Source organism: Athene noctua, chromosome 1, assembly GCF_965140245.1.
Source record: "Athene noctua chromosome 1, bAthNoc1.hap1.1, whole genome shotgun sequence".
Classification (NCBI taxonomy): domain Eukaryota; kingdom Metazoa; phylum Chordata; class Aves; order Strigiformes; family Strigidae; genus Athene; species Athene noctua.
This window is the reverse complement of record NC_134037.1, coordinates 60,365,216-60,383,713: the sequence shown is the minus strand read 5'-3', so window position 1 is coordinate 60,383,713 and position 18,498 is coordinate 60,365,216. Positions and strand designations below refer to the sequence as shown.

Below are 18,498 nucleotides of genomic sequence, written 5' to 3'. Positions count from 1 at the left end.
CCAGGCCTCCCCGTACTAATTTGTTCTTACTCTTCGCCAAGCCAGCCCTGGTTAGCCTGCATCCACCACATCAGAAGCCTTACAGGATTGTCACTGGCGTGCAAACTGCCTTCACCTCCCACATCATGGCACTACATCCAGAGACAAGGCTTCCTGTACCATTCAATTTAACTTCTCTGCCTCATCCATCCTGCTGTTGTTGCTGCATTTTGGTTTGCCCACTCCTCAGGGACAGCAGGAGAGGAAGACGTATGCACACCAGAAAAGCGCCACCTTGCTCCAGGATCCACTGCAGGATATTACAACAGTCTAAACCAGCCAGGATGGACAAAAAGTAAATCTTGTTCAAGTCTCACACAACTGGGACTGTGATTTAAGTCACCTAAACAAAAAATCTGCATGTTTAACTGCAATTTTTCATCATGTATCATTTGATTCCCTGTGTATAGCATTTGTAAACATGCAGACATGTTCCCCACTTAAATTACTGAAACACTCAAGATTTTAAGTAAAATAGACTAAATGTGATTTTTAAGTTTTTAATACACTGGCAGAAACAACAAAATAACTGGGCTTCTCCAAAGTTCACCCTCTTGAGCTATCCAAACCAACTCTTTGCTAGCATTTTCCCCAGAGATTCAAGTGGGATGGAACATTTTCATTTGGAAGAGACCAAGAAAATCTAAAAATGTGGCTTTGGATTTCTCAATTCTAACAGCAGACAATAAATTGCAACTGTGACACATGGTAGATACTTCTACTCAAGAAAGAAATGCACTTGCTAAATTCATGTGGAACTTCAATGATTTTCCTTCTTATCTATGACAGCAGATAAGCATCTTACAATGGAAGGTGGTAGATTCATGTCCTACATGGGACTAGAGAAACTGTCTACGGTATTGACTACTGTGCAACAGAAGTACTTTTAAGAGACACTTGGAAAGTAAAACCCATCAAGCTGCAAATTCGAGTGCAGTACAGCAAAGAAAACCTGGCCAACCAGCAGAAACTGCTCAACAGATGTAATCAGAAAAGTGGAACAAAAACAAAAAAACCCTAAGCGTAAGGAAAAGCTCATGAGAAGAAAGTAAGACTTTTATTTAACTGCCATGAAGATAGGAACATCACAATTCTGCCTGTAGTCCAGGAGTATTAGAATTTCCCGAGGTGTGCAAATTCAAAGGGAACTAATAGTAAGAGTCAAAACATAAAAATCCAAAAGGAAACATGAAAGAAAGCTATGCAAAATGTATGTATTTCCTCCTTCATGATTTGTAATTTAACTATAGTATGAAGGTTTAATTACCATCACAGATATTTGTATTGTTACAGTAGTCAGTGTCATTTGATAAAGTATTTACAAGTTCAAGGAAATTTCAACAATTAGGTACCACTTCCCTGAATTTACAATTTTCAAGCAAAAAAGCATTTTTAGAATTTTACAAGTTTGCAATTAGTTTCAGATGAAACCATACCAAAACCCACCATCTCTTCCTCCAAAAGTTGAGGCAAGACTGATTTTTAAGGTAGTTTAAACTGGAGTTACAAGCAGGCATGATTCCAAGGTTTTTCCACTGAGGTCACTATAGGATGGCTAAGACTGATCAGCTATCCTAATTCTGTATTTTTCCAGTTAAAAAAAAAAAAGCACTATGAGCAACTTCTTGTTTGCTTGCGTTTGCAACACATAGTATTAGCACAATCTGTTGTACAAGCGAAGACATGATATATGCAGATAACGTCTCTAAATCATACTCCCCTCACCAAAAATATAATTTCTAAAAATGTAAGTGATCAAAGCAGTAGTATACTAAATCAGTGCTAAATTTCCTACTGCCATGTGATATGTTCTCTAATTGCATAGCGACAGTTGCCCTTTTTTAAATAAAGTCCATTTTTTTCTGGTCTCAGTACAGCCCTGCCTGCCCAGCTGTATTTGTCACTTCTTGCAAGAGCACTCGAACACCAAAGCAGAATCAAAGCACCTCTATTACGTCCAAGAGAGTATACAGGTTTAACTGAAACACTGAAGCAAATCTGCCCCCTGTGTCACCATACATAAGGGTGTCACCTGCAAAACACTCTGGAAGGAAAAACTACTGTTTCAGAGACTAACTCCTGTTCCCAATGCCCTCCCATCCCCAAGTTACATTCAAAGAGAAAGACAGGAATAAAAAAAAAAAAAAGGAGAAGCAGAAAAACGAAGTCTTAATCTCATGATTACTCCACTCTCTTATCACTTCTAGAGCTTGAGACACAAGTAAGAAAAGGGTAACAAAATCAGTAACTTCTGATATGAGGGTGGGGGGTGTGGTCTTCAAAAAACTTTCTGTAATGATCAATGCAACAGTAAGATACTCTTCTGTTACAGGCCTTTATGATTTTACACTTTAAATTTCACAACTGCTCTACTTTACCACCAAAAATATCTGTATAATAGAAGCTCAAGTCTATGGAGTTCCATCTTCAAAATCAGCATGCTGAAATCACAGTTGAGTAACAGGGCTGAGTAACAGCACAGGCTAGTCCATAACTTCCCCAAGTCACAAGTAACAATGCTTCCCATACCCTGCAGTAAGTGGGGAAGAAAAATAAATAAATAATGCTGTAATTTCCCTGCTGTGAACACTATTCAGCTCCCCCTCCAGAGGTGTACAGGGACAGCAAGGATCAGTGAAGGGCTTCTTGAGCCAGCTATAACTGATGGGTCACGCAGGTTCAGCCTTGGCTCAAGTGTCTTAGTTTAATTCTACAGAGTGACACCACCAGTGCAAAGCATGGTCAGCTCTCTGAGAAGTCTGCTACGCGGATCATCCTTGCTCAAAAAGCAGCACAGACAAAAGGACGTGACATCTGATTACAAAGATCCTCCTGCAAGGAAGTCTTTCTCTCCTGCTCAATTATACACTGTCAGGAAGCAAAACAAGACAAACACTCCAACATGTGACAGAGATAAGCAGAGTCCATGGCTGAGTGACAATTCCTTCCCCAAAAGTCACACAGTATAAAACAGAGGTTAGATTTCTTCCAGTACAAAACTTCCACCTTAATGGCATTGATAAATAATAAATAATGTGACCAAGTTAGTCTTAAACTGTATAAACCTCTACCTTTTCAGAGCGCAACTTGCAAATACTGTAAGCAAAAGGATTGCTATGCAAAGGAAATATCATTTGAAAAAGCTCCTGACAGTGGGAAGGAAGCTCATCCAGGAAAGGGAAGAAGAAAGAGAGCAGAAGTTGGAAGCTGGTGAGAACAAAGGTCACTCTCCAGGATCTTTAGAGCACTCATTAGATAAGCATACACCTTTTGAAGAAGCTCAACTTCCTGCCATAAATAAAGGTTTTATAACCCACTCAAAATATGTATCAGCCAGCCATTTACTTGATTTCATTTACCTTTTATTATTCCTTAGGCAGTACTTCTGCATTTTTCAAGTGTCTCAATAGACCATTACACAACATACACTCTTATTTGATATATTCTAGATATAGCTCTCATCAGTTTTTCCACCATGACTTACATATACGAAGTAATTTATTAAAAATCATACACCTTTCAGAAATATTTTTTTATGTTTCAGTGCTTGCTGGTGTCAGTATATATCAGTCTTCGTGTTTGCATAAGGTTTGTTTGAATCCAGAAGTAGGTTTGTCATGATCAGATTAGTGCCTGGTACTGATTTCAGAGCCAAAAGTTAAATCAATTACTGCTTCCATGAAATTTATCTTTCCAGACAGACTTCACTGGTGAACTTGGAGACAACACTTGAAGCTAAAACCCTGAAGGAGACCAGTTTAGTCTGGTATAAACCTAACTTTAACAAGAACTGAATAAAAATAGTCTTTAATGCTACAGACTTCACAAGTGCAAACACGTATAGGACATTAAATACATAAGACATGCTTGGCTACACAGCCTCTACCTTTGTGCAAGATTTCTTGATTTTCCCTGTGGATCTAGCTTCTGCATGTAACAGCTGTAAAGAGCACAACAGCTTCAACAAGTTAATTCAGCCAGCTTGCAGGTATATTTTGTGATGAATACAGGAACTCAACGTTTATTGCATCTCAGCAGCAAAGCCCTCCCTGTGTACACCAGGTCAGGCACAGAGCCAGAATGGATTTCACCAGAATCCCCAATAAATCACCTTGCAAACCACCTCGAGCTACCAGAAAACTGAGCCAACACAAGTACTTTAAGGATGCTAAAATCCTTCCACAAAATTTGCCAGATATTGTTGTCAAAAACTGGAAGGAAAAAAAAAAACAACTTAGAATGAGACATCAGGACATAAATTCAGAATGATGATGCTGCAGCCTGTCAAGTGAAGCATACAGCTAAATTAAAGACTAATAGGAAGACAAGGAAGTTCAACAACAACCAGCTACCACTTTCCAGTAATTTACAGCATGTTCACCCTGCTGGTAACTAGTTTCACCAGAAAACAAAAAAAATCAAAATCAACCCCACACCCAAACCACCCAATTTCAGAGACTCTTTTCCAGCGTTACATAGCTTTTCCTTGGTACCTTAACCATCTATTCAGTTCATTGTTTTCATGTAAAAGCAATCTGTGGAAACAAAAACAATCACTGGTCTTTGCTAATTGTTCTTTCTCTCTTAAGTTTCTTTATACAACAGCCTGCATGAATTCCCTTGGAGAGTTATTTCAAAGGCATCCTCTATAGCCTAGGTCAACTCAGGTAACGGCAATGCCAGCAGCGGGAGGGAAACACTTAGATTAATCTGGCTGAATCAGAACAATTTCCAACCAAAACAGTCTGAAAAATGCAGTTTTGAAATTTATTTAAAAGCTATTTCTCCTAAAACCAGTGCGAAACATCTGACTTCAGATTCCTTACAGACCAAAAAATGCCAGACCAAAGCATGGTTTGAAGTGCACTGCTTGCAGGTACACGGTGGGCATTAGAAAATCCTGTGGTATTTTCAGTGGTTAAAAAAATAAAGACAATAGAACTCTTTTACTGTTTCCTCGTTGGACTCAAGCTTCTCAACAGAGCACGCTGAAAAGCGCAGGGTCCTTTCCATCCAGCTGGGTCAAATTCAGCACATAATGGCGCCACATAGTGAGTCTTTTTTTTGGCAGCAGCAAAGGTGCTGGCTTTGAGGACGGCTCAGATAGTGTCCTTCTCAAATTCTGGGACTGCAATGGTCCTTCCCTTTGATCTAAAACATACAGGCTCATGCTGATTTCTAGCCTAACTTAATTTATTGCCATTTTTATAATTCGTGTTGTGCCCAAACTTCTTTAGAAGTGCCTACCCAAGTTACCCCCTCTTGCACTTAGAGAGCGCAATCATTTCTCCTCCCAGTTCTCCTTATGTTCAAATAAGGTTCCGCATCTACACGACAGCATTTTCTCCTTGTAGTCCTTCCTGGTTCCTGACACTCTTCTTAAACCCTGGTGCCTGAGATTCCAAATAAAGCCTCGCCATATACAACAACCTCATTGCTCTCCTCTCTCTACTACATCCTCAAATTGCATTCACCTTTTTAGTGGTTTCATCATTATTAGCCACTCACATAATCTGTTGTCATTAACTCAGATTTGTTGCCTCCTACTAACATTACAACAGATAGATGAGCTCCTACTTGAAAAATGAAAATCATGAAAAAAAATGGTGCCAGTTGCATTATTGAGGCAAGAAGGGTGGACTCTGCCCTTGCCTCCTCCCCTTCCCCCAAACATCTCAATGCTTCTGAGCTTGTGAAAGCTGTAGTTACAGCCCATTCACACCAATGCACATGCTATAAGTGTGGATTACATACATCTTAAAAGATTTCTATATTCATTGCAAAGGTACGCTTAAAATTTTAATGGGTCAAATGCAGTACACCTACAAAAGCCACAGAAAGTCAATTAGAGTGGAAAAGAATACACTGGAATAGCAATGAATTGATTTTGGTTTCGTCTTCAAAACAAGTTTATTTTTTTGTACTTGTACAAAGAGATTGTATGACCAATTTCAAAAGAACCTTTACCAGCAAAAATCTGAAGAAGATGCATACCAGTTCTTCCATCACAATCCTGTACCTTGTTCTGTTGTGCATTTTTAAATAACATCATATCTAGTAAGTCTTCAGGCATTTTGTGTCTTTGAAGAAAAACAAAGCCTGGCCCCCTCAACCCACACAATAAGCCCCCAAAATCCTTGTAGCATTTTGAGCTCTGCATCTTTTCTCTCGTTATTCAAATGCATAAGGAGCAATAAGGAACTTCTTTTGAGAGCTCTCTGGTGCAGGAAAAATCTCAAAAAAATAATTAATCCTACTTGTACTGCTCGGCTGCAGCAAACTAAAGCTGTTGAAACAAGCAAGATCAAAAAAGAGGTTCCTCATCTGCAAGAATATTCACATGAAAAACTTCACTTGTAAAACAGCCTTTGGAATAATTTGTTGTGTGTTATAAAACACTTAAGGATGCTTTAAAATTCCAGCTAGCTGAGAGCTTCTTATTTAATGACGACACAGGCAGCAGAGACAGGACTAGTGGGTACCAGCCTCGGCTGTGAGCAGCTCAGAGAAATACTCTGAACCATGCCACCAGGCCTGTCCAAGAGCTGTGGGTGCAGACGCACCTTCAGGCACTGGACAAGCTGTGACTTCCTCTTTCACAATCCAGACGGAAATGATGCAGCCACAGGACTAAATTGCTGGTTTGATTTCATTGAGCTCCAATGAAAACCTCCATGTGCTGTCATCTTGAACATGCCCCCTTGCCTCACGCTGCCTTTTCAATCGTTTGTGCCAACAGGCTGTCGCAGTTGCCAAAATAAACAGACCTGATTAGTCATGGAGACTTTATTCAGTACCACCTTGTGGTGGGATAAACATTTGCACGCTGTGTGCATGAAACAATTAGGAACTTGATAAGACCAAAAAAAAGCTTAAAAAAGATTGTAAAAGGTTGCTTTTAAAACAGATAATTTTTTTCTGATAGTGAATCAGATGATGCAGAAACAGTAGGGAACAAGTTGCAGGTTGGGATGAGCTAGCTAAAATGACTGCAGACCTTCAGCTTTAGACAAGGTCTGCTTTTCTTGGTATAGAAAGAAAAAGAATGAGATCCAGAACTCCTTTCAGATCCTTAACTTACCATAAGCGATGGCCTGGTCTTGTCTGACTACCTGTCTTGACTTGGGTGAGGTCCTCATGAAGCACTACGCTCTGTGATACTTCAGGCAGTATTTGTTGAGGTACTCTCACAAAACGAATGACAAATCAAGGCTTCACACGAAACACCTACTTCACTGAGGCAAAAGAACTCAGAAAGGTCCATCAGTAATAGTCACAACTCACTGCAAGCAAGATTTAAATCTTAGATACTGGGAAGATGCTAGTAATTAAAGGTATAACTCCAGATAATGCCTTGAAAGAATGGGCATCTTCAGAAGTTTGAAAATTACTCTTTAAGCATTATTTAGAAATACACCAGAAGCAAGACTGAATCTGCTTTCTATTATACAAATGGGTGAAAATTTTGAGGCTGCTTAATTTCCACTGCCCCTGTATAAGGAAAATAGGGACCATAGATATGTGCATACTCTGAAATACTCAGATTTTAATAACGCATTTCACATAATGCAATGGCCACTATGATGCTTAGATGGTCATGTATGTGTCAATACCCATAAGTGTCTAACAGCAACAACATTTAGACAGAAGTACAGCGTTTTACAACTGATCTTCTGCCTTAATCTGAGTAGGATTAGTTCACCACAATAAAATATACTATTACCATCATAATTCTGCCTGGACTCCTAACATCTACATTTTGTGGTTGGTATGCCACACTTGGCAACTAAATACCATGGGGCATGTTTGCTCTTCTGTGGATCCGTTGATTCCAGAAAACTTTTAAGTTGCACATTCTTTCCCCTTTTTAAACCATACGCTAATACCTTAAAGTTAACTAAGCAGAGTTTCCAAGTTATTGCACAACTGAGCTGCACATGCACTTGAAAAAGCACTGAGCAGTCTACATACTTGCTTCCATAAGGCATCTAAAGGAGTACTTCTAAGCAGACAAATTATACCTGGCACTGCACAAGTGCACTGGAACAGAATGGCATAAGGTGTCCTCTCCCCAAAGCATTCACACAGCAAGCAACATTAAAATAGCTGAAAGCATTAAGCAGCCCTCCCTCACCATTTCTCTGCCCACACACAGCAGCAATATTCCTGATAATAGTGAAGCACTTTTGGTTTGCTCAGGAAAGTGGCACCTCTCACAGCACCTCTGTAATCGTGTCAGATGGCACACTGCACCCACCTGCTCCACTCCTCTCTGCTGCCTATAGGGTATGAAAGTCTTCCAGCAGTCCAATAAAACACTAACCCATTCCTTTCCTGGGGGTTCTATACTTTAAACTGCGTTTAAAATATATATCTATTTTTTTTTTTACCCTTTTTAAGGTTAGCTTTATTTCCTGACTGCTCCCATCCAGTAAGAAACCAGAAATAGATCTAGTCCAGTTTCAATTTCTGGCCCACATTTACCAGAGTAACTAGCCAGTATTCAACTGTAAGTTTAAACAGAGGCCAAAGATCCACTTTATACATGGGAAGGCCACCAGTCTTCATGACTCCCTTTTGTTTTATGAAAGCTTACCCTCAGCAAGCCCACTTTCTGGGCCAAACTGATTCTTACAACATCACGAAGCCCTTCCCATCCTGGTAATCTTCTTCTTGCTCTTCTTCCTTCCTTGCATTGTGAGCAACTCCACAGAGCCGCAACACAGCTGTAACAGTTTGGATAGGACTTCCCTTTCCCACAAGCTAAAGGAACAGTCACTCAGATCCCCATCCTACACCCCCAAACTGATACACCACCATTCCTACAAGATCAGGGAGTCAAACCAATTAAACTAGAGAGGTACTTGCCTTTGCTGCTATTTGCATCGTGTCAGTTGTAGAAAACAACGTACACAACAGTATCAGCATGACTATGCTTGACAAAGTTAAACTTTACCCCTTCTATTTTCCACTACAATATCCAATATAGTTTGTTCTGTACTTAATAAAAACACCATTGAGGAAAAAAGTTCACAGAAGGGAAGAGGTACTTTTATTATTATTATTTCAATCTGATATTCCTTATAAGAAACATTGGCCATTTTTTAAGTGCACAACTGTCTACCCACAAGCTCATAAGGAAAAGGAAGTTGGATAGCTTTAGAAATTTCTTTGTCTTCTAATGACATTGTAATCTAGGAAGTGCACAGCCTTTCTCACAATTAGGTAAATAAACAGGAGCAACCATACATAACCAACAAGCTTGTCAATGAAAATATACACCAATCTTAAACTGAAGCAGCAAGGTAGCTACTAAGGTAAACGTGGACTCTAAAACATTTTAGGTTCAGTTCCAAATCTGGCTTAAACTACTGTTAAACTTTTGACTTTTTGCACTGAAATCTATGAAGTTCTCTGCGAGTGAAGTCTTGAACTTGTTTTTCCATCCTGATTTTTTTCTATTTCACTTACATTTATTGTATAGGTAAATAAGCCTTGTGAGAGCAGTTGCTTAATGTATGCATGCCACAGCAGAAAAACATACATTTAAGAACTGGCTATTCAACAGGAATGCTGTTACTTTTATGTTCACATTACCTTCCAGATAAAATCCATTTCTTTGCCTTATCAAAAATTTTTCATGTACTTAAAAATGGACTCAAAAGTTAAATAGCCTCTTCATCACTAGACAAATTTGTCCCTTTTTATATACACTAGAAAAAGTCACAGGTATTGGCTAATAAAATCCTTTAGGCAAGGACCTTTTTTTTAAAAAAAAAATATAACTTGTAAAGAATGTATTAAAAAAAGGGCAAGAGAAACCTAAGTGCAAGCATCTAAAGCATACTGAAAGACAGATAAACCAGTGTAACTGGTAAGTAGTGCCCTTCTTCACCAGTTTAAGTTCCTCTGAAGAACCTGCATCCCTTACCACTCTTAATCATTTTGACAACATACCTACATCCTGGCCACGTAAGATACGTACTTTCCTCAAGCCTGGCTGGTTTAGACAGCAGGAAGCAAGATATTTGTACAAGAAGAAGAGAGGAATGAAGGGCCAAGAGGCCCCAGAGCAGTTGGAAGAACAGTTGTTCTGGGTGGAGAAACAGAGGAATGGGGCAGAGGTGAGCTGAAGGCCTTCCCAACCCCCATTTAACACCTTTGTTTCTCTTTCTTTGGGTAATTAAACCCCAACAGTTCAGTTTTCAACTCATTTCACTTTAAAATCCCTGGACTGAGTCCACACCTGTGCCTAGTAGCTCTTGGGAACAGCTGGTGGGAGCAGTGGGAGGGAAGGCACACAGCAGACAATCTCCCCACAGCTCAGCCTGTCTATGGTCCCCAACGCCAACACCACAGACAGACCAGCAAGATGCAACACACCAGCTACAGGAGGCAGCTGACAAGCAGGGCTTCTGCTTCACAGAAATTCCACATTTTCAATATTAGTTTTCAATGCAAGCTAAAAGAAAACTAGTTCTCCTTCACCTCCCACTGCAATTTCACATTCACAGGAAGTTTTTACCCTTCAAAATCAACTTTACTATCAACGCCAACAAATTCATGGCACCACTGCAGGACTCACCATTTACCCTCACCCCTTGCTGCCAACATCAACAATTTCATGACAACATTTATCCTCATCCCAGGAATTCAGGCTTTCCCCCATTAGCAAAACCCTTCCTGCAGCTGTTCAAAGGTGACACCATCTTTTCCATCCCCAACATCTCTGATCTTACAGATCAGTTTTAACAGAAATCTTCTTAGCTATAAGAAGAACAGCCATTGTTTTTTCCCCTTCGCTCCACAAGAAGCATGGCTAAGAAATAACAGCCATGTATTCCAGCCCTACATCTGGCAAAGACTTATCCAAACAAGAGGAAGTCATAGCTATCCATATGGAGTAAGCTTGAAGCTACTTCTATAGAGGCAACAAACATAGCATGCAAAGTGGTAGTATGTTGACATTTATCTAGGCCTACACACGCTAGGACAACTAGGCAGTATTATCGCTCAAGAACATTGCTCAAAACTAGTTTTCTTTAAAAAGAATTTAAAGTATTTCCAGCAATGCTTGATTTTGTAAAACTTTGTTCCAAACTTAAGTTTCAGCCCAAACAGGATCCTTTAACAAGCATTCAAGAGGGACTAAAAAGCCAGCTATATGCCTAGTCGACTTTAAAGACTGATGCTTACAAATGTAAAGGTACTTGGGTTGTTTTGAACTGTGACAGTAACCCTTGGGCAGATGGCTACGCAGCAGCATTTCAGCACTGGCACTGCATACAACATGTCAGGAGAACATAACAGACTTTCAGGAGCTGTTTGCTGAACATGACAGAGGAGAAGCTTAGGTGCTCCTGCAGATTACAGGCTGCTCACAGCTGATGGTCCAGGTCTGTCTCCTCCTCCCCCTTCTACTCAGGAACATAGCTGCCTTACAGTGGCTGAAGTGGCTGGTTTGGTTTAGAAAGCCTGTAATCTAATCAGTAATATATTCTCTTCTCCCGCACCTCTCTTCCTCCTCTGGAAACTTCTGTGTTCTTGCAACGTCAGCTGGAGGGTGATCATTCACCCTGCTATCACCTCCTGGTAGACAGTCTGAAGTCACCCTAGCAACTCACTAGCTAACATCAGAGTGTGTTTTTGGATTAATAACCCTTGCAAATACAGAGCTTCTCCCCCACTGAATGACAGTGGCCCTTCTAAACTCTGGCTTGACTCAGGGCACAAGCAGCTCATTAACCATCAGATGATTCAACACTTGGTGTCTACATTTCTGCTGGCTGGTTTTCATCAGCAACCAGACTACAGCTTTGAAGGTGTATCATTTATATGATACCATCAGACACCTGAAGAGGCACACAGGTGTCAAGTGTCTCCAGTTCCAAGCCGGTACTAGGTTTTAGGCAATACAGCCTGCTCCTAAATTCTCCTCTTTGCTACGTGGCTTTATAATCACATTCCCCACAAAAATCCCATCTGTATCTGCTGTTTTGTTCTTCAGGTCTTTCAGAAAGAGATAACACAGAGAAAAGAAAGGGGTCAAAAACAAGATTTCAGGTCACAGAAGACGACTGGTAACAGGTCCTGGGCAGAGGGAAGACAATCTCCACATTTCATGCTCAGGAGAGAAGAGCAGGATTTTAGTCCCACCAAAACCAGATATGCACAAAACACTGTTGGATGTGGCCCCTCTCTACCCCCAACAATCCCCTCCAATTTACTCATGGCCACTAATCTCATTAGGGTTCCTATAATTAAAGCACAATAATATCCGATTGAGAATATAGTATGCTGTTTAAAATAACTCACCCAAAGTCCTTTAATATAAGAATGACTGCTCCAAGAGAATTAAAAGATTTACAAAATAAAGCTTCACTAATGAGCACAGGATCAAAACTGGACTATCAAATTTCCTAATTTGCACGCAAGCAGTCAAATGACCAAGGTTTCGGTAAAACTTTTATAGTCACTTTATAGGAAAAGTGAAACAAGTATAGATACAATTACATATATATAGTTTAAAATATTTATGAGAGAACATACTGTAATTTATAGATGTTAGGTGGCAGGAAATGTTATTTTGGTCTAGTCAATACTTGCTGAAAAGTGCGGAGATTGTTGTTCTGAATAGCACTTGTTAGGTTTTCAGATTAGGGAGATGAGAAAACACATATAAACCTTAGCCTCTTTACCAGTCCAGGATAAGTTAAACAGTAAAAACTATTTAAACTTTAGGTCTTCTCCCTCTTGTCAAAATTCTTCCCATACCTATTTGTTTATTTCTAAAGAAAATTTCTGAACAAACCCCATCCCCAACCCAGACACACAAATGGACAAAAAGCAAAACCGCATGCAAATACTCCCTCTGACTCAGATGTACAAGCAGTCAGGAAAGGTTATGAAGTGAATCACTCATTCAGCAAACCTGTGTGTGCACACAGTTTCTGGAACAACCCGGGTTTGGTGCCATGTTAAATGGAAAGGAAGATGGAAGTGAAGGAGATGTGAATGCAGTATTACATCTGTGAGCCTGAGTTCTCCCATTCTTATCCCCTGTCCACAGTTTGTATGCTGGATGCACGAGCATAGAAGCCCACAGCTCCCAGCCAAAAGTGGAGCAGTTCTTCAACCCTTCTGACCCCAACCTCAACTCAGCACATACCTGGGAGTCCATGGAGATGGCCTCCATGAGCATCACAGTCCTGGAAGAGCACTGACATTTCAAACATTCACACTCTTCAGCCTCATCCGTTTTACATTCATGATTAAGCATAACAACAATATTAGATATTAGGAAGCATTTCTTTCCAGAAGGGGTTGTTGGGCATTGGAATGGGCTGCCCAGGGAAGTGGTGGAGTCCCCATCCCTGGAGGTGTTTAAGAGTAGGGTCGACATAGCACTGAGGGATATGGTGTAGTTGGGAACTGTCAGCGTTAGGTTGATGGTTGGACTGGATGATCTTCAAGGTCTTTCCCAACCTAGACAATTCTGTGATTCTGTAACAAAGAACAGCTTTGGGCTGCATCAATTCCTGGAGAGGGCACTTGTTGGGACCTGATCCAGGCTCTGTGGGACCCACACTAGGTCCTGAAGTACAAGAGGCACAACCTCTTTCATACTAACCCATCACCCCTATCTAGCCCTTCCTCAATTTCTCCAGGTCCGAGGGAACAAAGTCATAGAAATTTTTTGGTGAATGGTAAACTGGTCGTAGTCAGACCCTGAAAAGCCCTTAGGGGTCTGTGAGTATTAGGCCAGGAGAAAGAATAGCTAAACTGAGGCAGAGGTAAATTTACACACTTTACCAAAAGTCAGGCTCCAGATCATTCTGGGCACTCCAGGCTCACCTGCTCCAGCCATTAAATCTTTGAAAGGAATTATGCAGCAAGGTGTGGGTGATAAGAGAGACTGGATTTGACCTCTAAGGACCTTCAGATATGACATGCCTGAATCAACTGCCCTCATTTTCCCGTGTGCCGGTAACACTATGAGCAAACACTGCAGTTGGGAGTATTTTCATCTGGATAATCTTCTTTTCAATGATGCCTAAAATTTCAGTTGATTTTCTGATCTATAAAGGGCTCCAAGGCAGAAGTTCTGATGCTGCTATGTGTTTGCATAGAAGAGGGAAGAGTGCATTAACAGGGTTTTTACTTTGCTACTCCATTAAGCTTCGTTTCAGAAATCTCAAAGCCATCATCACAAATCCAGCTTTCTTCGGTGGGAAAACTGACATTAAAGGTAACATGAATTACTTTAAGCATTATACTTCTGCCAACACACTCCAGATTTTCAGCTTGAAACTGCTTCTCTAGAGACTTTGAGTAGGTCAACCAGTGTTTTTGGTTTTGGTTGCTTTTGTTTGTTTTCAATTTCAGGTTACCTTCTTAAATTAAACTGACCATATCAAACCTGAAAATCTGTTAAAGTTTTCAAACAGAGACAGCTTTTCTACATTTACTTCCCTTGAAATTTTGGTAAATTTTCTTTTATTCTTTGCTACAGGAAGTGTTAAGTCTCAAAGATGAAAGGCAACTTTATTTCTGTCCTATACTGCCTTTCCACTCACCCTTCCCAGAAATTCCTCTAACACAACTGACATGGAGAAGAAGCCTTTTCTCTCTCTCATCAGGATGAGTCACAGGGTCCTTCTACAGCACAAATGAAAGATACATCACTTGTTCTTCTCAAAGAAATATCACTTTCCTGTTCTTTTCAAAAAAGAAAGATAGGGGAAGAACACATTGGACTGTTTGAGGGTATTTTGTTTCCTTTTTCTCTGAACAGATTTATCCAAGAACTAAAATTCTGCCTGGTCATAACAGCATCTGTTACAATGTGCCCACAGAAGTGCTCTGTGAATCTCCCTCCAAGACCAGCATGCCTGCCTGCAGACATCCTCTCCTGTGCATCTGTATCCCTGCCCCATCTTCTGTGCACAGGAGTAAGTACCCACATGGCTATCCGCCAAGCAGACCTTCTAATAGTTGCTGGGATAAGCTTTGCAAAGTGCTTAGCAATAGTAGCGGCTTCTGTGAATCCCTGCATATACATCCACCAGCTGGCCAATGCTAAACCCACTTCATGAGGTGTAGAGCTGGTTCCCAGCCACCAAGCTGATGGATCATTCTCCAAGAGTCTGACCTGAACCAGGCAGAAGAGTTCTTCAGTACGTGTTTAGATACTGGATCACATAACTTCCAGAGATCACTATAAGCTACTTTCTGTATCGCTTTAGCTCACGGCTAATATAGAACCAATTTTAGGTTCAGACAGAATCTTACTCTGACACAATTTTTTCCTCAAGTCCTCTAAGATCCTACACCCCCCTTCTTACTCAAAGGAAACAGGACAAAACAGGCACATCTAGTGGCATTTCAACTCTTTTAGATAAATTATACCTTAAACCCACCCTTATTCAGCACTAATTTTTTAAAAAAGGGGCTTAGATAACTCAATTCAGCGTTTATGCCTATGCTGCAGACACTTGAACTTCATCATCTGAGGTTGTTACCGATGACCCTGCCTGGCCATTCCTTTAAATGTTTTACCACCTGTTTTAATGGGGAAGAACTACCACAATTCATCATGTCAACTTGTAGAACAGACTGCAGGCACCTGCAGAAGCTAGAGATGACCACCCTGACATTGCACCACTTGGCAATTTCCAGCTTCAAAGCAAGACAATATCTCGACACATGACCTCAGTGGCAAATACAAAGGTGGCACATACACTGGCAATATATTCTAAAAACTTGCTGAGAGTTTCTAGTCCACTACTTAAGTGCAAGCCATTCTGGGCTCTGTGCACAGTCTTGAGAAGACTTAGGAAGTGTTTCTGAGTTTCATGGCTACAGGAGACATACAAAACACAACTCTGCTTCTCCCGTTCATCAGTTCCCATGTTAAGCCCTTCCCTGTTACCTAAACATAACAAAGGTGGTCCATAAAAATGCTAGTGAGTTTACTGTTAGCCAGACCAAAAGCTACCAGCACTAGTAAATGCTACATAGGCTACCGATGCCCGGAGAGGAGCTTCACTTCAGCCAGCACGTGCAGTTTCCAAGGAGTGAAATGTTCCCTGGTCAGAAAAGCCTGACAACTATTTATAGTGCGTAGGGGTAAGCTGTAGCCATCCATCCTGACCAGCGGGAAGCACGACTTCCTGACCCAACAAGTGTAAAAATTCATTCCACCAGCATGTCTCCACTGAAGTTTCCATTGAATAGAAACATAAAGGTGGTAAGCAAAGGTTATCTGGTTTTGTCTTTCTCATATACCCATACTTCTCCCGTTGCTCTCTGGGTTTAGGGCATGCCTACACTAGCGGCAGAAACGATGCACGAGTGTTTTGTGATGCTAAACTACCTACTAAAAACACTAGCAAAGACAGAGCTTTACTTTCAAGCTGCTGATTTCGGTTCGAAACAGCAGTTCCGACTGACAAAACTGCGATGAAGATACAAGCAGCCTATACGGGCATAGCTATCTGCCCAGGATGAGCTGCTATCTGCCCGGAATGGTAAGACTGCTGTGTTTTGGGTGGGTTTTTTTCCCAAAAAAGTTGTTCTTGTTTACTGTCGCAACTGTGATTCTTCAGAAGAGTCACAGAGGTATTACCCCCCCACACACACACTATTTTAACCTCGCGTACCTGGCGCAACACCAAAGGCGACGCACTCCCAGGGGCACCGGCCGCTCCCGCACCGAGGCCCCGCCAGTACCGGAGCCGCCCGGCGGGGCGAGGGGCTGCGGGCCGGCGGCCGAAAGGCCCGGCCCGAGACCCAGAACTCGCCCTAGCGGCGGCTGCCGACGCCAAGCTCCGTTCCCCGTCACCCTTCGCACTCCTCTTTAAGGGAAAGCGGTGCCAGCCACGGACCACCTCCAGTTTGAGACTTCAAGAAGAAAAGCCTTTACCTTTAAAAGACAGGCCAAGCCTAGCAAACGTAAAAGTGACCAACCCGACAGGCGCGCAATAACGCGCAGACAAACGCTTCGGGAACAAACGGTCAATAAATTAGCAGCTTGCAGGCGGGCGGCTGCCAAACGCGTCCCGTGCGGGATGGGCGAAGGCTCCCACGCCGCGCCGCCCCGCCGGAGCTCCAGTCGCCGGGCGCGCAAACCGCGGGGCCGGGCTCGGAGCGATACTCGAGCCGGCGCCTCACACCCGGGAACGCGGCGGGCTGGAGCGGCGGCCGCACCGTCCAACAGTGTCCGACCGTCCCGTCCCGTCCTCCCCCCCCCCAGCTCCGCGCAACCCAGCAGCGCCCGCCGGGCCGTACCTGGGAGCTGAGGTACCGCTTGAGGCACTCCTCGCACACCGCCTTCTTGCAGCAGGACAGGGGCTTGATGGGCTTCTCCTCCAGACACACGCGGCAGCTCAGCACCAGCAGCGGCCCGAACTCCCCCGCGATCAGCCCGGAGAAGGGCTCGGGCAGCAGGTACAAGTCCACCACCTCGATGCTGCCGCCCGCCGACAGCGGGTCGCTGCCCGCCGCCACCCCGCGCCGCCCCGGGGGCTGCCCCACGCCTGGGCCGCCGCCGCCGCCTGGGCCGCCGCGGGGGGAGGCGGGGGCCGCCGCCGGCCGGTCGTTCTCCACGCAGTAGACGGTGCAGTACACGTGCCGCCGAGGGGGGCGGCGGCGGCCGTTGCTCCCCTCTGGCCCCGGCCCCTCCTCCGCCAGGGCGGCCGGCGGCTGCTCCAGCCCGGCCGCCGCCTCCTCCTCGTCGTCCTCCTCCTCCCCTTCAGCCCCTCGCCGCTCGGGGCCGGCGGCGGGCGGCGGCTCCCCGCTTCGCCCCGGCCCGGCTGCCCCGCCGCCCGGGGCCGCCTCCGGTGGCGAAGGCAGCTCCTCCGGGCCGGGCTCCCGCGGGCCCGCGGCCGGGCTGGGCGGCGCGACGGCGGCGGCGGCGGCCGCCCGCGGGGCGCTCAGCGAGCTCTGCTGCTCCCCCATCGCCGCCCGCCGCCGCCGCCGCTCCTTCCCATCCAGCCGCCTCCCGGCCCCGCTTCTGCTTCCGGGTCCCGAGCCCCGGCCCGCCGCGCCGAGCCCCGCGCCGGCCGCCCGGCCTCCTCCCTGCGGGGCTGCGGGGGAGGCCGCGACGGGTGCTCAGCGCCGCCCGCGGGGTCTCGGCCGCAGCCCGACCCCCATACCGGGGAGGACGCGGGCACCCGCCGCTGGTGCCGCGGGGCAGCGCGCCCGGCCGCGCCCCGGACCGCCCCACGCGTCCCCGCCCCGCGCCTGCGGCGGCCGCCCCCCCGCCGGGCGCTCGCCCCCCCGCCCCGCTCTGACGCAGCTCCTTGGCCTCGCCCCTCATTCAGCCGTAAACACCGCGGGCCAGCCCGCACGGCCCGGCCCCGCTCCGCCCCTCCGCCGGGGGCCGGTACCGGGGGCCGGCCGGCACCTCCCCCGTCCCCCCTTCCCCGCGCTCTCTCGCCTCCTGCTGTGGAGGCAGCG

At 44.3% G+C, this 18,498-nt stretch overlaps 1 protein-coding gene across 1 annotated transcript in view; it reads right to left on the bottom strand.

The window, feature by feature from the left end:
- Window positions 1-18,222, bottom strand: part of RNF217 (ring finger protein 217) — a 69,398-nt gene extending 51,176 nt beyond the window's left edge. The window contains exon 1 of the mRNA XM_074896249.1: window positions 17,329-18,222. Coding sequence (XP_074752350.1) covers window positions 17,329-17,997 — 669 coding nt within the window. The 5' untranslated portion in view covers window positions 17,998-18,222. The remainder of the gene's footprint in view (window positions 1-17,328) is intronic.
- Window positions 18,223-18,498: the final 276 nt, after the last annotated feature.